We start from the raw sequence: 18479 nt of genomic DNA on the forward strand, positions 1-18479 counted from the left end.
GCGAAGGGGAAGAATTGATAACTTCACTGGACTTGCCTAAAGACTGCCGGAAAAGTTATGTATGTATAGGGTTTTTTTAAACACTTGATGACCAAGCCTTTTTCTGACATTTGTTGCTTACAAGTTAAAATAAGTATTTTTTGCTAGAAAATTACTTGGAACCCAAAACATTATATATATATATATATATATATATATATATATATATATATATATATATATATTTTAGCAGAGACCCTAGAGAATAAAATGGCAGTCATTACAATATTTTCTATCACACTGTATTTGCGCAGCGGTCTTTCAAACGCATTATTTTGGGGGAAAATACACTTTAATGAATAAAAAAAAAACTGTAAAGTTAGCCAATTTTTTTTTGTTTATTGATTACACCGATCAAATAGATACCTAACATGTCATGCTTTAAAATTGCACACGCCCCATGGAATGGTGACAAACTTTGGTACTTATAAATCTCCGTAGGTGACACTTTAAAGTTTTTTTACAGGTTACCTATAACAGAGGAGGTCTTGTACTTTAATTATTGCTCTCCCTCTAACGATCATGGCGATACCTCACAAGTGTGGTTTGAACACTTCTTACATTTGTGGGTGCAACTTATATATGCTTTAGCTTCTGTGTGCGAGCACAGAGGGATATGGGGGGCTTTAGATTTGTTTTTTCCCCTTCTTTATTTAACTTTTTATGTTTGCACTGTCCCTTTTTTCTTTTAGCACTTTTAGTGCCGCCACAAGGAATATAAACATCCTTTGTGACAGCAATAGGAGCGTGACAGGTACTCTTTATGGAGGAATCTGGAGTCTGTAAGACCCCACACCCCTCCTCGCCAAGATCAATGTTTTTGAATACTTAACTTTACTTTTGATTTTTGAAAACTGGCGCTGTTGGTTCCTGAATTAAACTGGAAGTGAAGTAATGACGTCCCTTCTGGGTTACCATCTCCGAGACCCAGATCAAAGCCAATTCTGACTTTGTTCAGGGCTCCAGGACACCGGCGGAGATGCCAGCTGGTTGATTGGGCCTCCCTGTGGGACAGGAGAGCCTGGTCGAGCGGTGGAAGGCCGTGAGATGGGGGGGAGGATGTTCCCTCCTGCTGCTTGTAAAAACAGCCAAGTGGCTGTTTAGCCGCATTGGTTGTTTGTTACAAGAGTGCCGACTGTCTGCTCTAAAAAAAAAAAAAAAAAAACGTCACCGGGGTGATGTCTGCAGCTGCAGAAATCACTCCGGTACAACCACTTGAAGCCAAATGAAGTACAGGTATGTGATTTGGCATCAAGTGGTAATGGATCCTTAAGGGAGGAGGGTGACTGAAGTTCTACCTTAACCACTTCACGATTGCCCTATAGCAGTTTTACTAATACAGGACGGCCGCTGTGCCAAGGATCACATATATATGTGATCCTGCACTTCGAGTAGCTGGCGCAAATGCGCGCCACTGGTGGCTCGCTCCCACTGTGATTTTACACAGTGGTAGCCGATCAGCAATTACCGCAGACTTGATGTTCACTGGTATCCACCGATCCTTTGGTGCAAAGGCAGAACGGCAGTCTGCCTATGTAAACAAGGCAGATTGCCATTCTGTCAGTAGGGAAGGCATGGACCCTATGTTCCCTCTAAAGCAGGGATGATAATATACGTCTTTCCCTAGGAAAAGCACCTAACACACAGTACACAAACACTAGCCGGGCACAGAGTTAACCCTTTGATCACAGCTGATAATCCCTTCCCAGCCAGTGCATTAGTACAGTGATAGTGCAAATTGTAAGTGCCCAATTCCCCATGCTAGCGCGCAAAAGTGAACCCGCGCGTCGATCCTGCACTCACGCAAACAGAGATTGCCCCACACGTGAGGTATCGAAAATACTGTGTGACATAAAAAAATTGCAAAACCCCCAATTTATTCTTTAGGTAGGGTCTCTGCTTTCAAAAACATATATAATGTTTGCAGATTCCGAATCATTTTCTTTTTTTTTTTTTTTTTTAAATACATTTTTATTGGGTTTTACACAAGATAACTATTAAAAAAAAAACTGATCGGTACATGTAAACAAAAAATGCCAGAAAAAGCCTGGTCTTCAATTTGTTAATCTCCAGCCAGGTGACTTTGCCTAGGCTGAGATTATGTCATCAATATATTGCAGGCAAGAGGAAGAATTTTCCCAATCTATTCTCCCCAGCGATCACTTAGGCTGGAACGTTGTAACTTTGTAGCAGGTTACAAAGTGAGAGGCCGCAGCAGAGGACTGTTTAGTGTCATGCATTTAAAAACCGAGCCAAAAACTACAAAGGCACCTGGATTTACATTGGAATTTCAGTGTAGGAAGTACATGCTGACCCTGGATTTTGCCTAAACAAAAAGGATGCCATGCTGCTGGAAAGGAAAGCAAATAGTGTAAAGCCAATGTCAGGGAGAGTACTGTGATGTCCGTGGGGGGTAATAAATGCCTGTAGGTGTACTACTTACAGATTATCTGTTACTAGTTCTCCTAGAGCAAGTATTGCTTTTTTGTTCAGCTTAAGGCAATTATGAGCTAGTACCTAAGGCAAAAGTAACAGGATCAAGCCTCGAAATATACAAATTATGTTTACTTTATCTTTTTTGTTTTTACACTATATAAATAAAAATGAGTAATCATGGGATGATTTACATGCATTGACAGTACTCGGGTGAAAGTGAAGATGTTCTATTTCTAGTAATCAGAGCAATGTAGATGAAGATCTGTTTGAGGGATCAAAGCAACAATCTATGAATAGCTTAATTAGAACATTAAAATATATTAGAAATAAAATAAACACTAAAATTGTGTGAACTCAAACCAAAGCAGTTTTAAAGTATAATATATGTAAAAACATTCTCTAAAATCTTATATAAGCTTTACATTTTAATGTAATTTCAAAAGTCTTATTTTTTTTTTTTTTTAACATTTTGACATCTGCAGCATTCATTAAAATAATACCTGGTGAAAACAATTATTTTATTCAAAAGAAAATTACATGTGCTTATGATACACAGCGCTTTAGCACCCTAAGGGGTTGATTTACTAAAGGCAAAAAGATTGTGCACTTTGCATTTACTAGGAAAATAGGAAAAAAGGAAAATAGACTGTGCATTTTGGAAAGTGCAGTTGCACTCTGCAAGAGCAGTTGCTCCAGAGCTTAGTAAATGAGCAGAAGATCTGCTGACTTCCATCATCCCATCATGTGCAAGCAAACATGCTGTTTTTTTATTTTCCTTGCATGTGAATGGGTATTCTTTGCAAAGGGAAGCCTTACCTCATTTACTAAGCTCTGAAACAACTGCACTTGCAGATGGCAACTGCCTTTTCCAAAGTGCACAGTCTATTTTCCTTTTTTTCCTAGTAAATCAACCCCTAAATGTCATTTATTTAGGGTTTACCTTTACTTTAACTATTTAGTTTTGGTTGGCATGCCAAAGGTTTACATCATCTGTCTGGGTTTTTTTTTATTGGGGAAAATCTCCATCACGTTCCTAGTGACATCCAAGGAATTGTTAGATTTGTGAGCTTAGCATTTTTTTTTTCTCATCAGCTGCATCAACATCCATTATAGATGTCCCGGAAAGTGGGGCTTTGGAGTGTGTCTACTGGGGGTGTAGAGGTATACATACACGTTTGACAAACTCTCAACAGGTCCATCCTTTCTGAGCCCAGCCAGGCAATAATTGAATATATGAATATATGGAACACCCATAGGATAAGACTCTTGATAAGCTGGGTCCAGAGGTGTCTGCAGTGTACTCCCCTCCTCCCTACCCTGCTCCATAAGTCCAAACATGAATGGTTACCCAATGCAACCATTTTAGATGCGCTGGCTAGCAAATCTGCCTTGGAAAATGGAATATACGCCGCTCCAGGTGAGCCAGATTATCCTAATAGACTCCACGCGTGTGTCCCCGCCCCGGCTCGCCTCAGTACTCAGCAGAAATGTCTGCACACCACGGCTGGTTCTGAGTTCTTTTATTGAACATCTCAAAATTTGACACAAACAGGACAGACAGGCTGCTAATGGTTGACGAGTTGGGATTGTTTCTTACATGTCTACACGCCATGTAATGCCTATGGCCAGCTTCAAGGTAACAAAACTGGTCAATGGTATACTACCTAAAACACCTCTTAGCTGGCATGTGTTGGCAGTGATGAGCCACCTTAGAATCTTTCACTGTCACTCTCCAATTGCCTTACGTAAAATGTATTTCTATACCTTTTTTTTTTTTTTTTACAGTGCTAGGTTGCTGTATGTATTAGTCTCCTGACAAATGTATTCTTAACATACACTGACACTAGTTGCTAGGCGGTGTGAAACAACTGTGAATTCTAGCTATCATAGAGTCACGCTAGCTACACATCTTTTCTGCAGCAGACTTTGAGATGTCCAGTCTGACATTAAACTATGTGGTACTAGAAAATAAATAAAAAAAAAAAGCTTTAAAACTAATCTTAGAAGCTTTCTTAACAATTCTTTTTTTTTTTTTTTTTAACTATTAAAACACATGCTGCACCACGCTGGAAGATCAACAAAGCCTTCACACCTATTTATTACAAGCCCCATTCAACATTTATAACTATAATATACTATATCTGTAGCAATAGTATAACTTCCTATCCATTTACAAAGGCTACATAAGGATCAAAGTGAAACTTTACCCATAACTAGATAAAATGTTCTTTAGGGAGGAACATACATTCCACATAATAATGATACTACCAAAATGAGTGTGTGCTATAAATTGCCTCCAGCATTGTTCCTGTATCTCCTTGCTGGAGCCTGCCATTTTGCTAAAGCCCAGAGCCCCTGAGCAAAAGTAAATCTTAAGGCAGTCAGCAGATCGGCCTCTACAAATTGGCAAAGTAAAGAGAATAGAAAGCAACTTAACATGTGCAGAGCAAACAGTATAGGCACTTATTTTTAATGTTTTAAATAGCTATACTTGCAAAAGAGGCCAACATTATGTGATCTAGCAGGTCTTCATTTTCTGAGGCTCGTTTCACATATATGCAAATTGGATGTGATTTAAACTGCATCCGATTTGCAAAACGTTAACTGGACTGGCTTGCAATGGAGCATGCCCGCGGTGGCCACAGTCCGTTTTTAACCACTTCTGGACTGGAAGATTTGCCCCCTTAATGACCAGGCAATATTTTGCGATTCAGCACTGCGTTATTTTGACGAACAATTGTGCGGTCATGCAAAGCTGTAACCAAATAAAATTGATGTCCCTTTTTTCTCACAAATAGAGCTTTATTTTGGTGCTATTTGATCACCTCTGTGATTTTTATTTTTTGCGCTATAAACAAAAAAACAGCGACAATTCTGAAAAAAAAAAAAAACAATATTTTTCACTTTCTGCTATATAACCTTCCCAAAAAAATGTTTTACATCTTTTTTTAAATTTTAGGCCAATTTGTTTTCTGCTACATATTTTGGGTAAAAAAAAAAAAAGCGCAATAAGCGTATTTTGATTGGTTTGTGCAAAAGTTTTCGCGTCTACTAACTACGGGAAAGATTTATGTCCTTTTTATTGGTTTTTACTTTACTAGTAATGGCGGAGATCTGCGATTTTTAGCAGGACTTCGACACTGTGGTGGACAGATCGGACCCCTAACTGACATTTTTGACACTTTTGGGGGTACTAGTGACCTTACTACAGTAATCGGTGCCAAAAATATGCACTGTTACTGTAATAATGACACTGGCAGGGAAGGGGTTAACACAGTGGGTGATCAATTGACTAAATGTTTACCTAGGGGGCGCGTTTCTAACTGTATGAGGGTTGGGCTTGTGAAATGATCTATATATAGAAGGATCACAGGGACTCTGTGATCATTTCAGAGAGAAGAACGGTCAGCTGTGTTTACAACAGCTGACCGTTCTTCTCTCTCAGCGGGGAGCGATCACGGGTGCCTGGCAGCAATCAGAGCCTCCTGCCCTGTGCATCGGAGTCAGAGTGCCGAGTGGGGGTGGGAGCGCACCTCCGGCGGCACACGCTCGCCCCCTAGCTGCAGGCGCGTAACCGAAGTAGACCTACGTCGTTTCGCGCAGGAGGGCCGCCCTGCCACCGTGAATCGGCGGTGGGCGGTCTGGAAGTGGTTAAAGAGTCCTGTGCAATTTTATGTCCAGTTCAGGAGCGTATTCAAGTAAAAATTTGCACCTGAACCGGTGAACAAAACTGCCTGGGCTCCTTTTTAGAAACTGACTGCAAACCTTAGATGGACATATGTGATTCTAGCCTGACTAAAGTTCCACTTTAATATTTAATGTTGACTGAGCGACTTTAGTTCCACTATAAATACAAACTTTCATGCTTTACCAAAGTGTTCCCTCACTTGGCTAGGACAAGTTGATATGAAGCATATTATCACCCGCTGTGCATTTCCCTCCTTGTTTTATGCTTTGCACATTGTCATTATGGAAGACATCCTGAGAAGAAAATCTAATTAGTTTTATGAGGATAAGATTTCTCACTTGTGATTTATGTGCATGATTTCTTTGTTATTTGCTTGTTCTGTCAGTGCCAATAAGGACATGCCTTTTCTTTTGATACTTTGTAAATTATTTTAGTTGTGAGTATAACATTCAGGTACAGCTAATTAGATGCTTCATATTTGATTAGCATGCCGCATTTAACCTTCCTTGCAATCCCATGATGTACTAATTCACTTAGAATGAGAGATAGAAAAAAAAAATCAGGTAACAGCCTGCAGAATTGTTCCCCATTTAGAAGCTGTTTTACAGTTATAGAGAATCATTTGAGCCAACAGATTTTGTTTGACAATAGTTATCATGTAACTAAAGGCAACATTTTTAGTTTTGGAAAGAGTGGAGAGGGATTACAACCGCTGTCAGTATTTGTGGTCTGTGCCCCCATTAAAGCGGAGTTCCACCCAAAAGTGGAACTTCTGCTTTAAATACTGCAGACCCCCTGACATGCCACAATTGGCATGTCATTTTTTTTGGGGGGCAGGGGGGGGGTACTTAGATTTGACAGGTAACAGGTACCTGCTCTCACTTCTGCTCGGGCCACCTAGAGACTAACAATCTCCACTAATTATAGCAACTACCGGGGTGTAAAGGCTGCAGGTGTCCTGTGAAAACACCAAGTGGTCGAAATCTCCAATTATTTCAGGTGTACCCCCACAGAAATAACGTTGTTGGAGTTCTTGGCAAGTTGGAGTTTTCAGTAGAACACCGACATCTGCGGCTCCACAGCTTGTTTCCTACTGCGCATGTTTGAGTTGCGCTGCGCTTTCTGAATAGTCCTGCCATGTTCTGAGACCTGTGTGTGTCCCATAAGGCAGCAGGGGGAAGGAAGAGGGGCCACAAATGTCGTAGATTGCCAATTGGCGATCTTACCCGGAAGTGGAAGCGGGTAGCTGTCAAAACTAGGTACCCACTCCCCCCCCCCCAAAAAAAAAGTGCCAAACGTGGCAGTGGAGTGGGAGAGGGTGCCAACAAGCAGAGCTTCCCCTTTTGGTTGGAGCTCCACTTCAAAGAGGCATTAAAGTATATAAAACTTTACCTGCACTTTTTAGAATCATCTCACCTCTGCCTGCTATTGCTTTATGAAATAATTATTTCATGATATGCAAGCTGATACATCTTGTACTGCCATTGTAAGCTAAGTATTCCCCTGTTCTTCAACAATCTAGCCAATGTGTATGTTAAGTAAGCACTATTCCAACATGCCACAATCCAATATTACATGGTATAATTGTACAATACATGTCTATAAATATCATCCAGCGGAAAACTAAAATTTCACATTTATTAGACAATATATGTATAGTTTTATTTTGTGGGGTCATAGATAGATGGTTAGACATAGGATTTATATACAAAATGGCTTAGGAACATATCAACCAAATATTTACACATCCATTGCAAAAACCATGTGGTGTAGATCCCAACATTAATCTAACCTTAAAAATATTTTATAAATAACTCAGCATAACAAAATCCACACTGGCCTTCAAATGATTGATATATTAGTGTGTGTGTACTTAATGTGATATTTACATTTGGCCAGCTAAGCACCAGTAGATAAAGTTGAGCATGTCAATTATAGCCTTCACTGTCTGTAGACACATGGTTCTAAAGGCTCAAGGTTTTTTACCTTATTGCATTGTATGCTTTAGGGTAAAAAAAGTATCTGTGCAACAGGTTCCCCCCAGCCCCTTAGGCTCGGTTCACATCTATGCAGTTTGTGATTGATGCATTCTACAGAGCATTTTGCAGTGAGTTTTTGTACATGCTTTTTTGATGTGTTTTGACACGTTTTTCATGTGTTTTGCTGGTTTTTTTTTTCCCTTTAAACAAATGATGTATAACTGGTTGTTAAGGAGCGGGCCAGGAAGTATGCCATTATGTCCTTAATAACTGATGAGTTATCAGCTGTCAACATGGGAACCCCACGCCTAAATTAAAAAAACATTTGACGAAGGGTCACCCTTTAAAACCCATACCAGATCCTTATGTGAGCATGCAGCTTGGCAGGTCAGGAAAAGGGGAAAATGAGTGAGTGCCCCCCTACTCCTGAACCATACCAGGTCACATGCCCTCAACATGGGGGGTGCTCTGCCCCCTTAAAGCACCTTGTCTCCATGTTCATGGGGACAATGGCCTCTTCTCCACAACCCTGGCTGGTAGTTGTGCGGGTGTGCAGGCAGGGGGCTTATTTAGAACCTGGAAGGCCCCTTTAACAAGGGGCCCCAGATCCCACCCCCACTATGTAAATGAGAAAGGGGAGACAACTATCATCTTACCCGCACTTTAGCCAGCATGGTTATAGAGGTGCTGATCAAGTAGTTCCATCTGAACAGACACCCATCGCTCTTCCAATTTGAGCCATACATCTCAAACTTTCTGGTATTCAGCAGGTCCCTACAATTGGAGATTGTATGGTGAACGATAGATCTATTTCCAGGCAACAGCACCTGCCGCTCAAACTGGTGTAGGGGTTGCTCATGTATTTAGGTTCACCTGCACATATGTAGAGATCAAGGAAACACCATACTGATGTATCCGACACACAACATGCCAGTTCTTGGGTGTGGGGCACAGAGACATAGGGTAAGTTAAATACATCTGTCACCTTACCCACACCAAAATTGGCACAGATGTAGCAGTGCTCATCAAATAGTTCCATATCGAAGGAAGTTGTCACTTGCATACAGTAAGGGCAGGCATGCCTAGTCAGCAGGTATTTCCTCGAACTTTGAGCTGTGTATGACTATCTTAAGGACCATATAATACTAGCAACTTTGTATCTGAGATGTTGAGCAGCTTTAGATTTTTCTGATGATTTTCTTTGCCAGTTTGTAGCTGACTGCAGATCATAGCTGTAGCTTGGTACAATGCTTATCTAAGGAGCTATGAATTATTGGTATGCCATGAAAACTAGCAGCTGCACTGGATAATATAAATAGATATTAAAGCTGGCTCTACTAGTCAGAGGATGATTTACTAAAGGATATGGAAATATTCACACAATAAAATGTGTGAAGGTGCACTTAAACTATCCAGTTCTATGCAGATGAAATAAGTAAACATTCTCCTTTAGTGAACCTGCCTCATTGCCATCGGGGCATTTTATACAAGTCAATTTTACTATCTCACTATCGGCAGAATCTGCATAAGTCTTCTTCCACCTTACTTATAGATGATGCTGGTGAGATAACGATGCCATGGGAGAAGTAAGCTGGACTCTTCACTGGTGGAACATGGGCCTAAGGTGTTCAGTTCCGCTACAGTTTACTGCTACAAATTTGATTGCTATTGCTTTTCCTTGGGGAATCATTGCTATACATGCATACGTATTAATTTTGTATACAGATACTGTTTTAAAACATATACAGGGCTTTGTAGATTTATGTGTGTTTTTTGAGAAAGGGTTTTAATTTTCTTTAACAAATGTTGTATTTGAATGCATAATCTTGATATTGGTATTCGTGAAACTTCTTAACTAGGTACATGTACTATTTAATAGGAATGCAAAGTGACTTTTGTATTAGATTGTAATTAGTTACGAGGGTACCATTTATAATATTACTAGCAAACATGCATTATTAAACTTTACGGGGAATTTGCTGACACAGAAGAATTGAAAGCACGTTTTGTGGACATAGGTGTAACATAATGCCATATTCCTGTCTTTATGGTAGTCACTTCATGGCAGTTTAATTGAGCTCACCAAGCTGTTTGCAAAATGAGTGAATGCATGTATCCACATAATCCATGTTTGAAGATAACACACAATGTATTTAGACTTTGACTGATATTTAGTATGTTTCTATGGTTGTTAGGCAAGCTCAAAGTGAAGCCATTACAGAAGGAAATGGGTATATGCCAAGCAACATGTACCTCGATCCACACCCAAACGTTTCCTCACTTGTACAGGATATTGTATCATATAAACTTGCAGAGCACACTAGACTACAATACAATTACAACACTAAGTCTGATCAGGTTGACATTTTTCCTTTTACATCACCTTACAGGTGTGAAGGACTAGTTTAGCAGTAGTGTTGAATTCTTCCTCTATCCTTTATGTAAATATACTTTATACATACAATGCTTACTTAAAGATGATTTCCAGGTATGGTATGTTGCCTATTTTTACATACTCACAGTGGCCCATCTTGGACCAATGCAATATATATATATATATATATATATATATATATATATATATATATATATATATATATATATATATTACCGTATATACTCGAGTATAAGCCGAGTTTTTCAGCACATTTTTTTGTGCTGAAAACGTCCCCCTCGGCTTATACTCGAGTCAAGGAAAAAAAAAAAAGCCCCTGGCCGCTCCGACGGGCTTAAGCTTTAAAAATGGCGCCGCCTGTCGCATACATGTCACCGTGCACGCGCCGCCGCCGCTCGGAGAGGCCGGGAATAGCCGAAATTATACGAGCGGCGGCGGCGCGTGCGCAATGACGTGTCAGCGCCGGGCAGCGCCATTTTTAAAATGAAGGCGCCTCTGGAACAGGTAAGTGAAACCGCTTCACTACCTGCCATTATGCAGGGCTGCGGGCACTCTACAAGGGATGCAGTGCTGCGGGCATGGTCCACCTGTACCATGCCCACAGCACTGCATCTCCTGTAGTATGCCCACAACCCCGGATCCTCCTGTACCATGCCAGTACCCTGCATTCTCCTGCACCATGCCAGTACCCTGCATTCTCCTGCACCATGCCAGTACCCTGCATTCTCCTGCACCATGCCAGTACCCTGCATTCTCCTGCACCATGCCAGTACCCTGCATTCTCCTGCACCATGCCAGTCACCCTGCATTCTCCTGCACCATGCCAGTTCCCTGCATTCTCCTGCACCATGCCAGTACCCTGCATTCTCCTGCACCATGCCAGTCACCCTGCATTCTCCTGTACCATGCCCGCCGCCCTGCTTTCTCACCCTAGGCTTATACTCGAGTCAATGATTTTTCCCATCTTTTTGTGGTAAAAGTAGGGGCCTCGGCTTATACTCGAGTATATACAGTATTCCTTGCCTATGCCCATGGAAGCTGGAAACTACTGAAGTAAACATCAGTTTAGTGATCGCCACTTGCTTCCGGGGTCCAGTACTGAGCGGTCAGCCTGATGCATTTGGAACACAGTAGGTCAGCTGCTCAGCACAGATGCCATTCAGGGAATGCTTTGCATTTCCTTAATGAATGCAAAGCCTTCTTTGTTTGAATGAGGTGGAGAGCAGTGTTAAATTTAACGTCAATTTGCAAAATTAGTCATAGTCTTTTGACTAAAATGCCATTTTAGTTTTAGTTGTATTTTAATCATCCAAATTGTTTAATTGTTCTCGTATTTTAGTCGACTAAAATCTTTAGTAAATTTTAGTCAACTAAAATGTAATTGGTTTAGGTAACGTGTAATGCATTATTTATGCCTAGTACACACAATGAGCTTATCAGACAAACGGCTGTCCATTTTTTTTTTTTTGCATGCTAATCTCATATCAAAAATGAAGAGTTTACTATAGTTACGAAAATTTTAGCATAACGGAAAAAAAATTTGGAAGTGAAGTAATGTGTTGTGTATGTTCGAATGACAGCTGTACGAATTAAATAAAAATCGTACGATCTGACATCATACGAGAAAATTTTTCGTGCTTGTCCCATTGTATAATATTGGATGAATGACCATGATTGGCTCTCGAAAGCTGTGTACTAACAATCAGATTATCGTACGATCGCTTCAAACGTGGTATTTTTCGTATGATTCGTGTGTAGACTGGACCAATGTAACTATGAAAAATATACCATACCTGGAATTCATCTTTACTATAACTGGTGCTTTTCCCAGTTGAACTCCCTTTCCTATTTCCCCCTTTCTGCTTTTCTAGCTACTGCAAGCATAGAGAAATACCCAGCACTTTTAAGTATGGGAACCATATAAAGCTGGTCATACATGGATCAAAATTCAGCTGGTCCCATTTTGATCCATGTATGGGCAGGGATTTTTGCCACTCTATTAGCACCGCCAGCTATAGCCGTGTATTCTTATGTTGGGAAATTCTCCTCACAATGTCTGTATACAATAGTTTAGGAGGAATGATTCTCTCATCCACATCAAGTGTTTGTATAGGGGGAACAAGTAAGTCATTTTTTTGCTCAACCCTTTGATGGAATGAAAAAAAATGTCTCCTCTATGGCCAGCCTTACTCATTCTCCTTTCTACCACAGTAACATTTCTGGTGCTTGGTGATTAGCTTCTTGCAATTGGGTGCTTAAACAGGACTTTCTCTCTTTTCCACAGTGGAGTGAAAGGTACGAGAGCAATGCACTGCCAAGGCACATGTTCAATTTAAAGTGAAATCCATCCAAAGTTTTCTTTTTTTTTTTAAGTTAGTACAGAATGTTGACGTGTTAGATATTTATTGTTTTTTTTCCCAAACTGAGGAGGTTTTTCCCTCCCTTCCTGACCCAGGTACTTCAAGGACTATACGAGTTTTGATAACTTTACTTTTTCGTGATTCAGCGATATCCAGGATGTCCTCATGCTCCTTGTGCAGTGGTGATAATGGTCTTTTTCACTGGTTGTTGTGGATTTGTTAGGAGATTTCACCACACTTTCTGTGTACTGGGATAGGAAGTAAGAGTCATTCCTATGCGGGTGCAGACCTCAATAAAAACCTGAAAGAAATGTGAATGCTTCCCCACTGTATCCAAAAATAATAAGCCTCGACTTGAGTTTCATGTCAACAAAAATGTAATCAAAGTTGAAAACACTTGATCTGTGTAATATGCAAGTCTGCTACCATTTCAATAAAGGTCTGATAGTTAATGTTTTACATTTTTCTTTTTGTTTTGTTTTTTTAGGACACTCCATTTGATCCTGAATCTTTTAGCTATACTATTGTCTGTGAAAAACCAAATAACAACCTCAGCAAATTCAAAGGCTACATGTGAGTACTTGAGTACATGGTATGAACTACTGGGTAAATTCAAGTCCTTTGCTTTCTTGGAAGTATTCCTAATTTAGAGATTGTAAATACAGGGGTCATATTTATTTCAGGTGTGTAGTGCTCAGCGATTTCAGCTGATAGACAAGCAGAGACCACTTGAGGCAGAATGGGGCCCTAGGCAAGGAATTCGCTTTAGCCTCCCATCCCTTCAATTGACATTGACAAGGATTGCAAGAGGCACAGAAAAGCTGTCCTATCTGTATTGTCTGTAGTGGCAGACACCAGCTGCCTATAAGGGAAGTAAAAGTCCGGTGCACAGCTGGGCCCCATGACATCCCTTGAGCCCCTGGATGCTGCCTGCTTTACCTTGTGGATAATCTGGTTCTGATAGGGCTTTACTGATTTTTGAGGCAAGCACCTGTATGCATTAGTGGATAGTTATTGAAACTGGGAGAAAAAAACAGGACTAGCTTGTCCTATTTTCTTTCTTCAATATTATTTGAACCCTTTGTCTGGATATGGGTGGACAAATGTGTTGTGGAATTCCTTAAAGCCTATTTTTTCTGCTGATTGACAAGTTAAAGGTAGAACAAAAATAATTATGGACATATTAATTTGCTCCATGGTGCTTAATCTTAAAGATGGAAAGGCTTACAGTATTTCTTTATCTCTTACTGGCCTTTACATTTTCTCCTAAAGAACAGACACTGTTTACTGCTAACCTGTGTAACTGTTGTAAGAATATGACCTTTTTGAAATCCAGGTGTGGCAACAAGTTTGACTTGGTGGCTACCAATCACCACAATTATATGGTAGAGTGGGCTATGCAATCCAGAGCTTAAGTGGAAACCCCCTTATCTATAGCCTTAATGATGGTTACTATAAAATCAAGAGTCACCCCTCGCAATAGTTTCACATGTTATAATACCTTAAAGTGGTTGTTAAGCCACTACTATAAAATAATCAAATCCACTCTGTAATATAACACTAAGTGCTCCTGTGTCTGTTTTATTAGAAAAAATATGCCGATCTGTACCTATATCAGGGTGGCTCCCAGTGATCAGCTGATCCCTCTGCTCTCTTCTCTGCAAGGTTGACAGTTCCAGTGGGTGGGCCCGAGCACTGCCGCTGATGTCAGCCAGGTAGGAGGGGAAGAGAGGAGAGAGAGAGCCGAGCGGGCACGTGATCACTGGAAACCGCTCTGATATAGGTACAGATGGGCATATTTTTTCTATAAGACAAGCAGAGGAGAACTTAGTGTGATATTACAGAGTGTATGGGAATATTTTATAATAAAGATGAGAGCATCAGGAGTGGAGGGGCAGGCGCTGACACAGCAGGCAGGCAGGGAGGGGAGGAGGGAGGAGGACACAGGAGACAGAGAGCAGGGATGCGAATGATGGAGGCACGTACACGGACCACAGTGTCCAGGCTCAGCAGCCATGAAACACCATGGTTGGTTTACTGGGGGGAGGGTAGAAGTTGTCAGGATCAGCCAGGTTTTTTAGGTGATACAGGGGGCCAAATGACACAGCACAAGCACTGTGCTGTATATAATGCCTTAAGAAAACGGTACTTTTTTTTTTTTTTTTTTTTTTGGGTAACAAACACTTTAAAGCCAGTCTGAGTGGATAAAGGAGTCTCTTGAATCTGAAGAAATTCTGAATAACCTTACAATACTATTATACTGCAGTGGGTTATTACACAATTTCATAGCAAAAATACATTTCATTTCTTCTTGTTACTAATGCCACTTGTCAGTTGTTGGGGAATAAGGGCAATTATCGATCCCAATGTAGTCTGATCAGCGGATTGCCTATGTATGAAACGTTTTGCGATGATGCTTGAAATACAATATGATTGTTCTTTTATATCTTTAACAGAAACCCCTGTGCTACCTGCTTTCTTTCTCACTGTTTTGCTTTTACATTTATTCCAAGCCTCAAACCATGCTCCCAATTTCCCAAGCTGTATTCTAGAGAAAATTGAAGTGTTATGAAAGACAAACCTTTAACGGCATTGCCTTTCTATGATGGGCCCAACAACCAGAATTAAGTTTAGCACACTATTGTAGGTTCATCTGTTCAAATTGACTTTCAAATAGTTGCTAGACATTGGGGATTTTTTTTAAATAGATTTTTATTTAAATGGAGAAGCATTTTCTTCTTCAGTCATGCTATTTTTATATCTTGTGTACCTGGTCCTCTGATCGAATGTATATTTAAGCAGTAAATCCTGCAGGTCATATGTCAAGGATCATATATTCTATAAACAAACTGAACACTTTGTATTTTCCTGCTTCATTACTGTACAATGCACCAACTGATTGATAGATTTCTTCGCATTGATTACACATAAAATTAAACAGTTATGTCAAAGATAAAGAACAAACTTCATAAAATCAATAAATCACTCCAACAAACAATACACAAAAGCCACTTAGTGAATGGTACCATTAATTATGAACAGAAAATTCTGCAATCAAAGATTACACAAGCCTATATTTCACCTTTCACTGTACTGTGGGAAACAGTTTTATGATTCAATCCTAGATTGTTTTCACATTGTATTCCATTAAAATGCCTTGTAGTTAACCCAGAACTGATATTTCAGTTTTTGGTAGATGTTGGAGGGTTAAACCACCGGCCAGTGGATCTGCTTGCTCAGCCGGGAATCTGTCCACTAATCCCTGCTGAGCAGGCAGATGACAGGTCTTTGTCTGCTCCACTTATGCAGAGCAAAGACAAAGCCCACTTTCCTGTATGGGCTCTCAGATGTAAGTGGACCGCCTGTCCATTTCCATCTGACTGTCATCCAATCCACTAGACGGATCCCCCATCCGTCTGTTTTTAGCTAATTGGATCGTATCAGATGTTGGTGGGTGTCAATGGACTGTTGACATGCGCCGATCCATAGAGGGCAATGGATGGTCTGATAAGATCTGCCTAAAAAACTGACAAGTAGACCCTATTGGTCCGCCCATAAGAAAGGGGCCTAAGGAACTCTACTGGTGCAGGGGCCTAAGGAGCTTTGTACTTGAGTTGTTAGGTATGCCCACCTGCTGTGTCATTTACAAAGGGATTCCACTTTCCCTATTGGGTTTGTTTATTTTATTATGGATAAGCAACTGGGGAAGCTGGACCATGCAAAGGTGGGAAGGGCCTCCAAAAACCTGCAGGTGGAAATGACCAGAGAGGGGAATTATGGGAATACAATTTTGCTGTTAAAGTATAGGTCATATAAGAAGCCAATAATGACAACCTACGCTTTTCCTATAAAACTGAACTCCAGGCAACCAGCTTAATACACAAACAAAAGAAGAGAAGGGAGGAGTTGTTCCTGCTAAAGTAATTGCAGTTCTTTTCATCCAGTCCTGAGATTTAAACAGCCCTGCCAGACAGGTGTATAATACCATGTTCTCTTTTTATACACTGTAGAAGTAATACAGTGGTGCCTCTCTTCGTCTCCAACCTGCTGATTGAAGAGTGAAGAAGTAGCATCAGACTCCTAAGATCATTCCTCTGCTCTCTCCTCCTATTAGCATATTCCTTTTCAGCTTGTTTGTATGCAACACAACTGATTGCCTCTCAGTTTCACCTGTCCCTCTTAAAGTCTGTTTGCTGACTGATACTGAATCACATTAAAAAGTACATTCAATGATGAATTGAATACAGAGCTGTTGTTTGTGTCTTTTATATACCTGCTTTAACTCTTGGTAAGTTATCCCTGCCATTTTCTGTCAAACTTTAGAGAGGTTGATCTTCTATGTCTGCTGGGAATTCTTTAATACACTTAAGTTGTATTTAAGTGTTTACATATATTTAGAAGTGTCCTGGAAAAGATTAAAATGAATATGAGGAATGTAAAATGTTAATATAGGAACTGGCACACCTTACACTTCAGTAGCTGAAATTCACTTTTATCACTGAAGTACAATTATCTTTTCATTCCACACTTGATGTGTCAAGTAGATATATGAAATTTGCCAGGAAAAAATAGGAGAACCACACAACTCAAATAAAATATTTTAATTTTCTTTTCTGTATTTTAACTTTTTGGGGGAGATGGGAGGTTAAGGAGCCTAAGGGACCCAATTTGGCTATGCATTTCCTCGGATCTCCTGTGTGTTTGCCTTGTTACCCTTTGAGGAGGACTACAATAATTTGGGTCTCTAGTACAATGCAATTTAAATATGGTCCAATATAGATTTTGGAAACCTCTTTAGAAGGTAGATTCCATATTTGGACATTTCTAAAACTGACACTCAATTGTGTTTCCAAAATTATTAGTGGCCTTGCTTAAACCGATTCCTGCTCTGTATCCACCAAGCTTATCTGATTAAAAAATCGGATGAACCAGGTGAAAAATTGTTGGCTGAACAGTGACTACTTCCAAGAAGATGCAGTCACTATTTGGGTATTCAAGCGATCAAGCCTGCTGCAGCTGCTTGAATACAGTAGCTGGCAGTACAGATTCCTCCATCCACATTAAACAGCTGGGCTGAACTAAAGAATTCAAGCTGTGTATGGTTGGCTTTAGTCATTCAACAGAAAAGGAATTCTAAGCAAGGATTCCATTATCTATGTTTGTACAAATACCTTCAGAAAGGTCATAAGATTATATAAAAACTCTCCAACAAAATTAATTTTAGCAAATTAAGGAACAACTTACAAAGTGTTTATTATATGTGTCAGGACAATGATACCACATATTGTATAGGCATCACAAGGATAAGACTTTTCTCCAAATGAGTTAGACGGAAATGAATACCTAACTGAAATAAAAAAAAAAAAAAAAATACTTTTTTAGGTTTGGATAGTATGGTTATGGGTGACAACTAAAGTGAGGGTAAATTCTAACCATTGAGTTGCCACCAGGACAGGAAGAGAGGGGAAATATTTCAATGTATTAACTGAAGGGATTTCACATTGAAAAGATATCCTCCCACATGTTGAATTCACAGGACCGGATATGAAGGAAAACAGATGGCAAAAAAAACGGCCACTGGT

General features: G+C 40.0%; 1 protein-coding gene across 1 annotated transcript in view; it reads left to right on the forward strand.

Annotated features, from left to right (window-relative positions):
* Positions 1-18479, forward strand: part of ATP10B (ATPase phospholipid transporting 10B (putative)) — a 147604-nt gene that overhangs the window by 60217 nt on the left and 68908 nt on the right. Inside the window, exon 3 of the mRNA XM_082257175.1 lies at positions 13385-13470. Coding sequence (XP_082113301.1) covers positions 13385-13470 — 86 coding nt within the window. The remainder of the gene's footprint in view (positions 1-13384; positions 13471-18479) is intronic.

Source organism: Pelophylax lessonae (assembly GCF_965119305.1).
Source record: "Pelophylax lessonae genome assembly, chromosome: 4".
NCBI classification, from domain to species: Eukaryota; Metazoa; Chordata; class Amphibia; order Anura; family Ranidae; genus Pelophylax; species Pelophylax lessonae.